This window comes from Leptinotarsa decemlineata, unplaced genomic scaffold (genome assembly GCF_025532065.1).
Source record: "Leptinotarsa decemlineata unplaced genomic scaffold, Ldec_3_MD MMD2_tig00004307_RagTag_RagTag, whole genome shotgun sequence".
In the NCBI taxonomy this organism is placed as follows: Eukaryota; Metazoa; Arthropoda; class Insecta; order Coleoptera; family Chrysomelidae; genus Leptinotarsa; species Leptinotarsa decemlineata.
The window spans coordinates 1246350-1262828 of NW_027412606.1; the positions used below are offsets into that span (position 1 = coordinate 1246350).

Genomic DNA, 16479 nt, shown 5'->3' on the forward strand with positions numbered 1-16479 from the left:
ATTTAAACTTAAATCATATTTTTTTTGGAATGCCCTATCAACAGTCTCTCAAATGAAGATATATATTTTGAATTCAATAATAGAGGGGTTAAAACTCCCTTCAACATATTCCAAGTTCTCAGTAATTTGAACCTACAAATCATAAAATTTATTATCCAATTTTTAGACTATAATAAAATAAGACTGTAAATGTTATTGCAAATAATCTATCTCCCATATATAAAAAACCTTTATCAAGTAACCTAGAACCTATTGTTTGTATATCTTTGTCAACCTACTAACCTTTAAAGCACATGAAGAAAAAGACACACAATACTAAGAAGTGGATAAATTGAATAGAAGAACCGAACAAATTTAATGGGTTCTTCATGGGCTTAGCTCAGATAAAGACAACCCCAGATATTGAGCTGGACCCAATTGCGCCTGAATAGGAAGCAGCGGCCAATAAAGAAAGAAGAAGAAGAAGAGCATATGGTATTATACCGTTAAATTATATTTCAAATATATTCGGATGGTTCATCAAGACTTTTCATGTAATCATTGTGCTTTAGTAAGAAATCAAGCTATTTTAACTTGTGACTTGTCCTATTGTACTGACATGTATTATTTTTGTAAAATTCACACCTTTACTGACATGGCCAATCTCAACAACAGTAAGTTTTAACTTTGTCTTATAATTTTCAAAATCTTTGTAGAGCTTTTCCTGGAAGATGATAATAAATTTGACCGAAATATTGGAATGACTTATGTACACTTCCCTTCTGCTGATCACCCAAAGGTACTTTCCCTTATGTTGCTTGGAAGCATATAATTAATGTAAAGTATAATCATCTGAAGAGTAATTATACCCTTCAGGAAATTATAGCCATTGGTGAAAAGGAGGCAGAATAAAAAGATAATATTTACATAATAAATTATTTATATGGTGAAAACCAAGTCATGAACATATTCAAGGCAAAATGTGAGAACATATAAATTACGAAGATATAATATTACAGCATACTATAGATTAAACTTTGTTACTTGAAGACATACTCTACAAGCTCCACCGAACCCTAAAAATTGGTGTTGTTCCATTCGAGTTAGTGTTGAATTGGAATAAGCTTTTCTCCAGCCGTAATAGCCGGAAGAGGTGCTTCAACAGTGAGAACACCATCCTTGCTCAAAGAACTCTTTATTTGTTCTGGATTTGTTCCTTTAGGTAACAAAAACTCTCGGTTATATTCTCTATAAACCGATTTTGATTCCGACTTCTCCTCGTGTTTGGCGTGAACCTGAAACATAAAATGAAACTATATAGAATTTCTGTTGAAAACCACACATCAAAAGGTGAAACCTCGTTAATCTTTAGCTCAAACAAGTTTTGATGGAAAAAATTAACCAATTTAACCTTTGAATAGTCGCATGAAATTTTATGGCATCGGTACTTACGCCGATTTGTCAGACTGGGTTTCAATAATTTATTCATTCATTTTTTCTTCAATTTCAATAAAATATAATGTGAAAAGAAATTGTTGATTTTAATGAGGACGTCCAGGAATAGAAAGGAGTTATTTTCAAATCCATAATGCCATATAACAGATGACACGAAGTCAACAACGTAGGTGTAGAATGTAGTATATATTATATGAGAATAATTTGTGACTGGTTTCAATATAAATCGATTTATTTCATGAGGTAACATTCGGATTGGTAGGGCTGTTAAAAAGAAGTCTCTGTGATATCTGTCAAGCTTTTGGAAAATTTATTACCTTCGTCAGGACAACTAAAATAGACTACAAGATATTTTTTAGATACAAACATGACACACTCACTAAGGAGAGAATATAACTTTCTCTTATTTCTCTCGTGTTTAAGTATCTGAGCCATTTATTAAGTCCGACATGAGTCGGACTTTAGACAAAACCAGATGGAAAACTGAAGCTTCTTTTCATGCATCGAGAAACTCTTGTTAAGTGACTGACTGTACTATGAAGAGCATTATTTGCTAATAAAGAGTAATAATATAAAACAGGGTGACCTCATTTATTGTCAAACCCGAAATAAAGATACATATACGAGGGTTGCCTTTTATATTTTGAGATTAGAGGACAAAAACCAATATTATTCATCGAAAATCACTTTATTGTCTTTCAATATATTCCCCATGAAGATCTATACACTTTTACATGCGTTTGAACCAATTGTCGAAGCACTTTTGCCACTCTGATTGATGTATCTCCAAAACATGCATTCTGAATGCAGCAACAGCTTCTTCAGGTGTCGAAAAACGTTGACCTCTCAGTTTGTTTTTTATGTGCCGAAATAAAAAGAAGTCATTCGGTGCCAAGTCAGGACTATACAGCGGATGACTCTCAAATCGATGTTTTGGGTGCTTAAAAATGCAGTTGTTTGAGCCGATGTGTGAGAGCTCGCATTGTCGTAATGAAGAGTGATCCGTCTTTGGCGGTTGGTTTTCCTGACTTTTTGGTAGACAACTGGCAAACAAATGGTTGTGTAACACACTCAGAATTGACTGTTCTGCGTTGTTCTAGTGGTACGGTTGCGACATGTCCAGTTCATGTGGAAAAATTGTATAGGTGTTTACATCTACCAGCAAAGTTTCAAGGCACATTTGTCTTTGAGTCCAGATACGAAGAGTATTGGTCTCTACTTTTTTTGAGAGACATCAGTGACGGGGAATTGAACGAACTGACTGATGAAAAAGACTAGATAATCATATCGAAAGAAAAAAAAAACGATGATGGAATCCAATGAACGAAACGTTTCATTGAAAATTGGTTCGTACCGAATCATAACAAGCATGACAGTGAAAAAAGTTTCACCGACTCATTTTCATATTATTTTGAATGAAGGTGGTAGAGCCAACCAAAGTAGTTTTTTGCGAATATCCCAAAAATGGCAATTGACAGCCGCTTTCTGAAGATTTTTATTGTCTCTTTAAATAGACAAATTTTGTTTAATTATGCCAACGTTGTGAGTCTTACCATTTCTGAGATAGCTAGGAAAGTAGGAGGAGCTAAAAAAACGGTATGTAACTTTTGGAATTGTTGTAAATTATCCCTTGAAATCGTCGATCGACTGTGACTTGGCCAAGGTCGCGCTCAACTCTACTTGTGCTTCTCGATCTTTCTAGTTGTCGCGTGGCTTCAATAATATTCCAATCGGCTTCGGAAGAATTCCATCGGAATATATAAGTACTATCAACAGGCAGAGGAGACTACTCTAGTGGAAAGTGCGGTACGAAGTGAGCTAATAAGGCGATAGACATTCGAGTATTAGTCTGAAGTTCAGTTGAAGCTTTTATGTTGTATTGACAGCGAAATAATGAAATAACGTTGAGTCAATTATTGTCGAACCCACGAGGAAAACGTAACAGTATTTTCAATTGAGTTCCATCGAATTGTTGATGTTAATTTTTGAAATTATTAGTAAGTTATTCTATATTCAATCTTCAACATCTTATTAATCGAGAGTTAGTAATTGTCCTGAGAAATGTACACTACAATCACAATATCTGCTCAATTGTGTATAAACTGTACATTGCTACAGTCACTAGAGATGGATCAATTATTTCTACGCAGATACTCACCAATAATTTGTTGTCTACGGTTTTAACTACAATCTCTTCTGGTGCATACTGACTAACATCAAATCTCAATTTGAGGCATTTACTGTTTCCATCTTCTTGAATAAGCGGCGAATTCAGATCATCATACCATGTCTTCACATCCCCAGAGGGAACTTTTTGCGCTACATCAGATCCTGTAGTTGATTGCGTGGTAGTGCTGAAATCAAATAAACCAATATTGAGATCAATTTCATTGTCATCCAGTTTCATGAAAAAATTGACTGAACATTTCTAAATCAAATTGATTAAATTTATTAAGCTTTAGTTGTTTCCGTTCATTAAAAAAGATCATATATTCTAGAGAGGCTGGATATTTTCCATAATGAAGTCAAATTACTTTAATCATTTTCATTTAAGTAAATATAGAGCACAGTTTTTTTTTGTAAATTGTAAAACACTGTCGGCTGTCTGGTTATCTCTTTCCACTGTTATGAGTATTAATTGATCTTCACTATAACAGTCTTTGATTAGAAGACAAATGTTAACGAATTGTCATCTGTTCATAGCGGTTGATAGAAAGAGATGTTACATAGAGGGTGTGTGATTTCTATGATCATAAATTGATGACGTATCGGTAAAGTTAAAATAATCGAAGTGTACGTATGCTAAAGCCGTAGAAAACAAGTTGTGTGTTGTTTACTGCAGTATGTTAACTGCGTGAATATGAATAATGATAAAAAAAATAACGTTACAAGTATTGCATCGTTCCTAAATGCTAGAATTCTTCGGTAACTGCACCATTTTTACTTCTCTTTTAAGAAAGTTATGGCAGCGCGCTATGCGGAGGGCCGACTTTGTATCTGCCAAGGGGACGCATTTTTGTTGCAAAGATCATTTTAATGTAAGTATGAATGATAATGATTAATAAAAAAAAATTATAGTTTGCTCTGAGCACTACTTTGAATTTTAGGTTGAAACAGGCTTAGAAAATTACATGTACCTTTATAAAAACTATGAAAGTGGGAAAAATTATATTGAAACCAGGCGTAACTCCCATATATTTGATTGCCAGATTGATAGACCGACGGCCCATACATCTAAAGCTCCACCGTTTATTAAAAAAAAGGAAAAACAAATGTTGTTAAATACTGGTAACGAAGATATCGCTGAAAATCAAATCATGTCTCATGAAGCAGGTACACAGGAAAAGACCTTTGATGTTAAAATTCAAGTTAATGAACAGGTTTTTCGAAGATCAAAAGCTAAACAGACCGTAAATATAATGTAGCACCGAAAGAGAAATCGTTCTAAAGAAATAGAAAATACAGAGTGTATTGGAAAAAGTTACTACCAAGGTCCCCTGAGGACAGTGAGAGTTTGAGTACATCAGACATGACTTCTGTTGATACATCATCAGATTCTACTTTTTCTGGAATATTAGTTGAAAACTGGAACCCGAAAAACAATATTGAGCGAAGATCTATTCACGTCATAGAGAAATGTCTTGGAATCCCAAGGTACTCTTTATTTATTATAGAACTTTTGTCTCAAAAATGCCAGTTACCCAGAATTGATATATACATTACTTTGAAGAAAATTAAATTGAATTGACATATAGCAGCGATTCATAATCTTCAACTACAGGCCTGGTTGCTACCGCTCCTAAAATTCTTAGTCCAGCCGCTTCCTTGGCTAAAGAGTCGGCATTGCGATTACCTTTACTCCTGTCGTGCCCTTTAATCCACCCCAGGATAATGTTATTATCTACCGAGGCTTTGGCTAAATCTTGGTGGCACTGTAGTACTAGCCCTAATAGGCTAATAGGGCTTGTCTGCTATCAGTGCAGATTGTTATGTTTTTGTCAGAAATTCCATCCCTGGTTATATCTTTTGTGGCGATTGAGATACTAGCTGGTATCTGGGACATGCCCATCTCAGACCTAAAAAGCTCCTATATCTCAAATTTTAGCTTCCTAGGACTTACCAGTACGGCGAAACAGGCGTGAACGAGAGTGACTTTCGCATTCATAAGTAGAGATGCATAAAATGTTACCTATTATTTTGCAGATGAAGTACTCATTCATAAATCCTATTTTTATTTATTGAGTAAAACAAAATATTTTATCATTTCAATGTCTTGTTTTCAAAACATCATTTCGAAATAATAAATTAGTTTCTACAAGAGAGAAACAGCATCGTTTCGCGTATTTTTTTCAGAAGCGTCTGTCTCTATATTTAGATCATGACAGAGTCCGCAAATAATGCTGCTCCATTACACACACACAAATAAATCTACAATAACATGAATGTACATTGTGGTATGTCTCAGTATTTCTCAATTCTTCATTTCGGATTTTTGAGACGCTTGCTTTGGTACATGAATAAATGAGACAATTCGTCACATTTAATTTCAGATACCTAGAATCATTTACTCTCACTTTATGAAAACTGAAATGCACTTACGTAACGAAATGTTAATGAGATATTCTCGAATATAACTGGTCCATCTTTTCCATACCAGTAATTATCAATCGTCTTTTGCATTTTCCACAAATGGTCAAAAAATAAAAGGTGCGAGAACAAATGTATGTGTTTGATTTTTCACTTCAGTCCTACGGTGGCTGAAACATGATTACGTTTTTTTTTGGCAAAAAAATTTTGAACAATCTATGAATAGTTCTCCCACAATACCGGACGTGTATTACTTCTCGTAAACGGCGCATGATAATATTCCTTATTGATCGTACGACCATGTGACAAGAATTCGTGATGCACTACGCCACGGTAATCGAAGAAAACCGTGAGCAAAACCTTGACATTTGATCGAACTTGGCGTTCTTTTTTTTAGTCTAGGCTCTCCTGGCTCTTCCATTGGGACGATTGGACTTGGTTTCGATGTCATAACCATATACCCATGATTCCTCACTAGTTATTACCCTTTTAAGCAAATCTATATTGCCGTTGACGTCATTCAACAATGGGCTCACTCAGGCTAATTTAGTTTTTTATTAAAAAATCATATATTATAAAAGTAAATCATCTCCCAAGTATCCCACAAAATTTTCAGGTTTTTATGTCAACAACTGAGCAAGAGCAATTGAAAATGCGGTACATCTTGATGTCACACCAGGCAACGAGCTTCGAGCGGTGGCATCCGGGCCTGTAGTTGGAGATTATGAATCGCTGCCATCGTCGGATTTTGTTTCATTTGCTGACTGGTTTGAAAACACCACGTGTTACATAGTCACGCAGTTGATACACTGCAGTAAACAACACACAACTTGCTCTCTACGACTTCAGCACCTGAGCGGTGCTCATGAAACGATTCTATTGGTCAAAATTCAGCAGTTTTAGAGCGAACTTGCTGCCACAAAAACCCCAAAATTCACGAAAAAATTTCATGTATGTATGTAGTGCTCATCAAAATCGTTAAATCTTGGTACAAACCAACAACTCGAAGCGAATCACTCAACAGTTCGCGTGCTCTTCACAATTTTCAGCACATAGATCTCTGCTGTCTAGTTTCCCTGTCAGATCTTTTCTACACATCATTACCATCGTATCAGAGAACACCTTGTACTACATCGAATGTTTCAAGTAGACAATCAACAACATTGACATACTTCAGAACATCTTTGACATCTGTCGAGAAAATTTAAAACTAAAGAGAATCAGCGAAAAAAGTGCTTATACTCAGGTTTTTTCAGGAGGGTTTTAGCCTCCGATCGTTAAGATACGTTTCTGTATAATTTCATAGCTCTTTTTCTGATAGTCAAAATTATCAAATACAAGTTACTGATAAAAGAACATTTTTTTTTGTTGAGGATACTTTCACGCAGTAACTTATCGGGGTGAACTAAAAAGTTTACCCTTCTACACGCGTAGTTCTCCATTATAATTTCCATATTTTTCAGATTGTGGAAGGTGAAGATACGCCAAGAAGATCGATAAAAACAGATACATAATTATTTTCAATCGTGTAAATTTCATGTCATTGAGTTAATTCGTTGTTGGCCACGAATTTGATCCCCATTTTGGGAGCCGCTGATTAACGGGTGTGTCACATCGCTTCGACCAATCAATAGCTGTCGCTAGAGTTTTTCTTTCACACTAAATGTGAACTACACTATTTGGGGTTTATTTTAACACGTTTGATCCTTTAAGAAATTCCATCAAGGCTGTAGCATTCACAATTAGGTTTATGCTCTAAAGTAAATTGGAACAATATATGTTGATAATAATAATAACATTCACGAATACGCTCACAAGAGATAACAGCAGTGAAGAACCGTCTCCGCGGCAAGTATAAGCACAAACTCCGACAGATCTGGTTATCGGAACTCTCGGAGAAGCACTAAGTCGCTGTTACGAATATGCTCGCCGTTCCAATCTTACTCTACTGGTTTGGAGTAGTGAAATAGACCCGAGAGCTATATCAACTCGAAAAATGATACACTTCTATAGGAGTTTGCATTCCAAATCATCCGTCCCACGTTTGTACTTCCCCCGACAACAGGATGGCCGTGAACCTTTGAGTTTGGAGTGTCTGCATGACAGAATGGTACTGGGAGCCTGTAAAGTCGTCAGGAGTTCGGATCCCTTTCTCTGAATGGTCCGCGACCAAGACAGAGCAGGAATTGAAGCCTTTCTCTTTAGGCCAGCTGCTCGAGCGGCTAATATTCTCGGTTTAGTTTTCGACACTGAACGAGGTGATCACAACACTATCACTGAGTTGGAATCCGTCCTGCGAATGCGGCTATACAAGGATAAAGTCAATGCATGGAGTAGTCTTCTTCAGAAACATTGAAGACGTCGGCTTATTAGGGGAATCTTCAAGGCAAATAATATCTTGACAGTATATGCGATCTATATCTATGAGAGTGTAGTATACCTATTTAAAAATAAAAGTAGATTTGCATTTGATATTGGAGTCCTTGGAAAAATCCAACCTCATACACAGCAATGAGGCTGCTTTCTCCCTTGATAAGGAGGGTGCTGCAAGCAGCTTCATCGGACCAGAACCTGTCATTGGCATCGCTTTAGACTTTGCCATACAAAGATTGAACACCAAACAACCAAACAGTTGTTGGACTACAGTAGGGATGAACTACGATGTCCAACAGGCCTTCTTACAGGTCACTGTCATTTGAATCATCATATCCAGAGACTCGGACCGTCGGAAGACAGTGTGTGTGTCGCTTCTGTTTGGAAAATGATGAAACAGCAGAGCACATTCTTTGTTCCTGCCCCGCTGGAGACCGAATCAGGTTTTTAGAGTTCGGCAGAGCCGTACTCTTACCGTCTGAACTGAAAGACCACTCGCTATACAAACTGATCGGCATCGTTAAGAAGCTTAGCCGGACAAATTCTTGGGTCACCGCGCTTGCTTAGGGCACATGATTCTCGGACCCAATGATCACTTACCCCACAGTGTGGGGGATTGGTCATCGGTTGATAATGATGGCGCGCCCTCCCGAATGTATATATGTATATGTGTAGATATACATGTATATATATATATATATATATATATATATATATATATATATATATATATATATATATATATATATATATATATATATATATATATATATATATATATATATATATATATATAATATATATATATATAATAATATATATATATATATTTTTTTTATCATGTAACTTCAAATTGTTTATTTTGTACGGCTTGCTACAAATGTGTATACATAATGTGGTCAAATAAAATATCTATCTATGGTGGCTTCAGAGGACGGGGCCCAACCAGCGTGACCTCAGCGATTGAAAAATAATAATGAGAGCATATTCTAATGAGTATTTATTTTTTTGAAAATAAAAGGCGAAGTTTAGCCTTTTTTCAGCGATCGATGCTCAAAGCAGTCTGTAACCCACACTGGTGGGTTACATTGAATTATTCATCCCGAAATTACCCCCTTCCCGAACTTTAGGTCTAGATCTGCCCTTGAATTGTGGGGTGAACACTCCACAATTCAAGGGAGAAATAACAATTCTTCTTCAGGAGAGACAACATCCAAAATGCCATTGATATTGAAATATATTTTGCAAGAATTCAAAATATGTAATTACGTACTTCAAAGAAACTCTTACTCCATCTCGCCTCGCCTCGCGGCGAAACCTTCTAAATCCGTCTTTATTGTTGTCAGTGTTTATTTATAGAGGAGTCTTGTTTTGGTTAGTAACTCACCCAACGAATTCTATTCTTAAATAAAGATAACGAATATTGAATGTCTAATATATATCCACTTTATAAACATTTCTTCAATATTTCTTGGCGTTTGGAAAATGTAGGTATCGATTTCCAAATTTTATAGTACATATCCATACCCTGAGAAGATATTTCACAGTAGTTCTCATAAAAGCTAATCTCAAAGTTTTTTTGTCAATGATTGACGTTGCAATCAAAAGTAGCTCCAATATTGACGAGACAGACTTCAGTGATAGAAATGACATATTCGAGAACCGAAGCAAACACGAGGTCTGTTGAAAAAATTGGGTGAATTTCAATTTTTCTCTAAAAATATATACCTTGAGCTCTTTCAGCGATTCGGATTTCATCTCCTGAACCTTCGCAAAACACCTTTTATGGGTCTCTTCAATCTTGAGAACAGGAAAGGGGGCAAATCTGGTGAATACGGTGACTGAGGCATGATTACGGTGTTGTTTCTGTCAACCAAATACGAACAAGCAATGATTAGTGAGTAGGTGTATTATCTTGATGCAAAAGCCATGAATTGTCTTTCCTAAACACCAGACGTTTTCCTGATGCACTACAGCATGAAGAAAACACCATGGACAAAATACAAGCACTACAGGAAAATCCTTAAGGCGTTCTCAGAGCGGTGTCTGTGCGAAAGTAGCGATTCACATTGGATTTGAATCGCTGGAGATAAAATCCATTTGAATCTCTTGGTGGAATCAAATGTGCCAAGTCACTTGAACACCTCCCGTGGAAGTATCTGTATGTTTGGGGGCAGAGCTCTATACATGAGAACAATACTCCAAAGAAGGTCTGATCTGAGCTTTTGAGAAGCAAGAGTTTAAATTGGCAGCGTGTCTGTTGACCAATAAAATTGATCGTATCTACAGCAGTGTTGCCAAGTGCCAATTATTTCGACATAAATACGAAGTTATGAAACATTAGAAAGAGTACATTGTCTCATACATTCAAGAGAAATAGCTGACTGGGTGGCAACATGGCTAATATATATCGTTGAATTTCTTGTTTTTGGTGGGTGGCATGAATGCATAATTGATTTATTTCAACCAATGAGCCTTAGAGAACCATTTAAAAAATAGCTCGTTAAATTCTATTTAGAACCATGGTTTTCGAGTACATTTTATTTCATATGGAGAATCTTCTCATGACTTTAAACCTTAACGGGTTCATATACACCTCCATTATTAAAATTTCTGTGATATCAACATGAAAATGTCTACTGTCGGAGATATTTCAAAAATAACGTTGTCATTGCGTTTTGTCATTTGGATCCCATGTATAATTAATTTTCATTTCCAATGCATTTCTTACACTTGCGATTTTACTTTGAATCACGAATGAATCAGAAACTGTTTATACGCTTCGTGAATTTTACGATTTGGCAATGTTCATTATTTGTATTGTTCCTATTGGTCAATCGAACAAGAAGCGGGACTAGGCCCGTGACGTCACGATTCTAAAAACATTTTTAATAATTAATTACGGGAAAACGACGCTATTTAGAGAGCTGAAACAAAGTACACTATTTTTTAATTTGAAATTACTATCAAAAGAACTGTTAACTACAAATCATGAAACAAGCCCATTCTAGATCCTCATTAAGATATGATAGTACTTGGCGTGCTTTTTTGGTAAAGTTTTGGTTTCTATCATAACCGCCTTATCACCAGACAACAATTTTCGGACAATGCATTGCCCGGTATTTCGATTTCGAAGAATAATCGGCGTTCCTACTGATTATTAGTCACTTTTCGATTTCCTTTTAGAACCGTTTTAATTGCATGTATTAAAATTCGAAGGTTGACTACTACCTGCCCACGTATCGAAAGTCTATGGATGTTGTAAGACAACCAAAACTGGCTGGCAACCTACCTACGTAAAATATTTTGTTTACGACAGTTTTAAAATAAATCCAAAAATGAATACTTGTTATGCACTGGTGTAGGTGAATAATTATTAGTCACTACTTTTTGTCTCTACTTCTTCAATATGTCCATATGACTGCCATTTTTGTTCATTGTATTAGTAGACTGCATCTAATGCATGGTTCATGCCCCAGAATACGAGGTATGTTCAAAAAATAAGTGGAATTTTCATTTTTCTCAAAAATATGTATTTATGCATCAATTTCTATTTTGTCCCCTTCAATATAATAAACTTGTGCCAGTGTTTCGTCCAATCCTTGAAGCAGTTCTCAGCGATTCGGTTTTTATCTCCTCAATCGTCGCAAAACGCCATCCTTTCATGGGTCTCTTCAATCTTGGGTACAGGAAAAAGTCGCAGGGGGTCAAATTTGGTGAATACGGTGGGCTGAAGCATGGTTACGGTGTGGTTTTGGACCAAAAATTGCGAACTGCTAATGACGAGTGAGCAGGTGCATTATCGTGATACAAAAGCCAAGTTATGCGTCGTTTTTAACACAATACTGGTGCATAACTTCAAGATAATACTCCTTATTGACCGTACGACCATGTGGCAAAAATCCCTGATTCACTACGCCACGGTAATCGAAGAAAACCGTGAGGAAAACCTCAACATTTGATCGAACTTGGCGTGCTTTTTTTTGTGTTGGCTATCCTGGGCTCTTCCATTGGGACGATTAGACTTGGTATCGATGTCATAACCATATACCCATGATTCGCCTTTTAGGCAAATCTGGATCGCCGTTGACGTCATTCAACAATTCCTGAGCGACGCTCTTGTCATTTTTGTTGGTCAAAATTAAGCTATTTTGGAAGGAACTTCGAAAATATTGCATGGCATAAGCCAACCGATATGCGTCCTCGGCAACTTCTCTATAGTCTGTTCAGAACTGAGATAAACTACATATATTTGGATGATGCAACTAATTTTCCTTTATTTTCAGAATTTTACTATTGATGTAAGTTACAAAAAGGATTTGAAGCTCTATAATTTCTGTTTAATTATCTGCGAGCGCTTTCGACAGGTGGTCGTGCTGTCATCCTCTAGGCCCTACTCTATCTGAACGTGTCATCCTGTTGTGTGTCCTTTTATACGACACGCCATACAAAACAAACATAATTTCCCCCCACCAGAGAACATAAAACTCATAAAACAAGTCAATAAATGAAATCGCATGGACATTTGGAAAAACTTTCCATAAATTCAAGTCATAAATCACTTATCGAGGAATAAGTACAAATCAAAACACAAAAAGACCTAACATTATTAAACAAATCAAGACACACTCCTTGAAACAATAAACCTAGAGAAGATCCAACACAAAGAATAGTACCTGATGTAATCCAAATACAGGCAAGTTTACCTAAAGTACCTGAAGTACCTGTATTGAGGCGTTCGGACTGTATAAAGTTGTGTGAAGGTTCGACGTCTGTCTCAGTTGAAGAAGAATCTTTTATAATTTTCGGGTATGCAGTCAATAAGATGATGGTAAAATAAGTAAACTCTTTTTTCTGTTCTAGCTTTCGAGTCTTTACTGGTTCTTCATCAAGAACTCTACAATGAATTGATAATTGATTTTAATAATTAATTTAACAAATTGTGAAACGTGTGACATTTACGAAAGTGAGGTTAGTAATTCCTTTCACTTGCCGCGATTTGGGAAATGCTATGTTTACAAATCGCGTCAACTACGACAAACATGAAAATATGTCCAGTAGTAACCAAGTCATTCTCCAACAAATAAGTATTTAATTGAAGGGGGTTTCAAAAACATTGTTTTTGAAGGCGGAATAAATAGATATTCCTTTGAATTATACCGTAAACAGACACACTGTACCCATCAGTAGGACCGACTTGGCTTTTTCCATAGAAGGATAATATTACATCATTTTCTGTTGAGCGTTTAAAGGGCATGGTAGAGGGGTCAGTCTTAGTCATTGAACATGGGTCAGTGAGGTTCATACCGTCTCGATGGTTTGGCAAGACCAGAACATCAAAATCCTAAAGTGTGTCCCTCAGTACAGCCACACTTTTCTACTTCTTGAAAATGGCTTCAAAGTCGAAGCCGAAACGTCGAACAATGCAAAACTTTGAGCGCGGTTCAACCCGAAGTTAAGATATTCAACCGCGAAAACCTATTCTATTTCTCTATTTATCTGGTGACGTTTCGAACCCCCATCCATTTTCACTATCAAACCTACGATCAATTTGATATTGTCAGTGTCAATAATAATAATATTGAATTGATTTACATCAAAACACGAATTAATAAAAATTATAATGTTTTGATTTAAATAGGTTGGATAAAGAAAATGGGATAGTCTTCAAAAACGTCACCAGATGACACATATTTATTTTTATAATGCAAATTCAGAAATGTTTTACCCTTTCTACCTTTGTATTTATTATTCAATTTGATATTCTGATTATTTTATAGATCTGTAGAACGTAGCAATCCTTAATAAAAAACTATTTCAAATACAAATTGTCCTCAAAATAAAATATTTAAACAAAATTAGTTTTCACGATATTTCAATTATCTTCGCATCATACAGAATATATCATTGGAAAATTTATATTAATACTCCCAGTCCGACGCCTATTAATACTATTTTTAACGCAATATGACAAACAGCGTCGGCCGCCTCTTTTGAAGTTATTTGTTAAAAGTCACTATTTTAATGGCTCGTTAGCGGCATTCTCAACTTATTCACCTTATTTTGTGAACATACCTCATACTTTGTTTTACTTTGATAAAGTTTTAATTCATTGTCAATTAATGGTAGCGTTCATACAGCACACTTTTACTTCGAAGTCCCATCCCTTTGGTTTACCTTGCGACAAATTTGCTGAACGAGTAAAATTTTGGCGTATCAATTTATCCTGTGATTGCTCAAATCAAGTTTTGAGTGCAAGATTGATTTGAGAAAATCAAAATGAAATGTTTTTACTCCGCCAGGGGTGAAAGAAGTTGCTGAAATTTCATCAATGAATTCATGGCCAGAAAAATTTAAAAAAATGGTATATTTGTGGCGGCGTATATCTCTCATTTGAATTGGAAAAAAATCGATTTGGGAATCTGTCGTATTGGTGTTTTTTACGGAATTAGCCATTATTAAATGAAGTGAGTAGTATCGATATGCATCAATACAATTATGTTTTTATTTTCTCATGGTTGCACTAATAATGAGATGTACTGCATGAAAATTTGTGTTTTACAAGGCCTTGAAATAGCTTTATTAGTAAATGTGTCCAATTCCAAGACAAAAATAACTCGAAACTTTACAATAATTTGTATAAACTTTATAACTCATACAGGAATAGTCGTCCAGCTAATGTCCAAGATTTGTTGTTTTTAAACTATCAACTAACAGCATGGCAAATGCACTGCCTAAAGAATTGGTATTAATTAACTCATGAAAATGGGAAAAGGTAATATTCCTTTTTTTAAACTCAAATTTTAGAGTGCAGAATTTCTGCAAGTCTACTTGATGTTGCAGGTGCTGACATAAAGGCTTTTAAACACTATGGCAGATGGAAATCATCAGCAGTAGCTTAGGACTACATATAAGACTCCATAAGAAACAAAACAGATGCAGCTAACAAATATCAAGTTTCATACAACTAAATAAATCTTATTCTTATGCCGGCAAGCAAAACATTTCTACTCATGATCAGAATAATAATTTAGGCGTTGATTCTATTCCTGCAATTAACCAAACAATTTGGTCGAATATTCTAACTGTCACAATAAATAATCAATATCCAATTGTATCTAATTAGTAACAAGTTAATAGTTGTTATGTATTCACCTCCATGAAAGCTTCTCATTAAAATCTGTACTAGACAAGATTCTATTCACACATATAAATGGCTAATATAAGGGCTGATACTCATACGGGTGATTTATATTGAATAATATACTATTTCTACTACTTAGGTACTGAAAAACGTTGTCTTATATTTTTATAAAACCGACTGTTCTGAAGAATCAATTAGTATAGTCTAGAATTTTCCAGTTGTTGTTTATATAACTCATTGAGAACTCCTGCATAGTCACAGATATTTATATCTGAGGGGTCATATATTTTGGAGGTTATACCTATGAATACGTTACCTACCTTGTAGTACTCCTGAAGAAATTATTGGATTCTCTGTTCATCAGTTCAGATCGAAATTTGCTCATTTCTTCTTCCATTTTTCTCATTTCAGCATCGAATCTTTCTCTTATGCTGCTGAATTCAGTATCGATTACACTGAAATCGCCCATTTTGATGGGAATATTACGTTTAATTCCTTCCGCCATTATTGCCAAATCTACCTCACAACAGTCACAACACTAACTTAACACTGTGCCTCGCTGCCTCGCCCGTAAAATCGCTTGAATTTACTTTATGAAATGCTTCGTATTTCACCGGCTGCATTCACTAGTTATCGTCTGAAACCGGGGATTGGGATTTAAATAGAACTTTTTCGTGGGGGACGAATTCAGGTTGCGTAAAATGTATACACTGCAATGCCTTATGTGATATGATCTTTATATTAGTAATGCCATGTTAAATTCAGGAGGGAGGTGGAGAGACTCACGTTACCTAATTTAGAAGTTAAACAGAATTAAGAAGAATTGAAGGAGGTGTTGAGACCAGTGTTTCTTTTTTAGGATTTAAATTGATTTATGGCAAAATAAACCTTTTTTTGATTATATGACTTTTTTTACAGTTATTTTTTCAAAATCTTAACAA

The 16479-nt window shown here is 35.5% G+C and overlaps 1 protein-coding gene across 1 annotated transcript; it reads right to left on the minus strand.

Annotated features, from left to right (window-relative positions):
• Window positions 1–901: 901 nt before the first annotated feature.
• Window positions 902–16043, minus strand: LOC111513155 (heat shock protein beta-1). Its single transcript, XM_023169318.2, has 3 exons — window positions 15859–16043; window positions 3593–3788; window positions 902–1274 (listed from the first exon to the last, which is right to left on the minus strand). Exons 1-3 carry the CDS (start codon window positions 16041–16043, stop codon window positions 1083–1085), a joined length of 573 nt encoding a protein of 190 aa, XP_023025086.1. The 3' UTR covers window positions 902–1082.
• Between the last annotated feature and the right edge of the window lie 436 nt (window positions 16044–16479).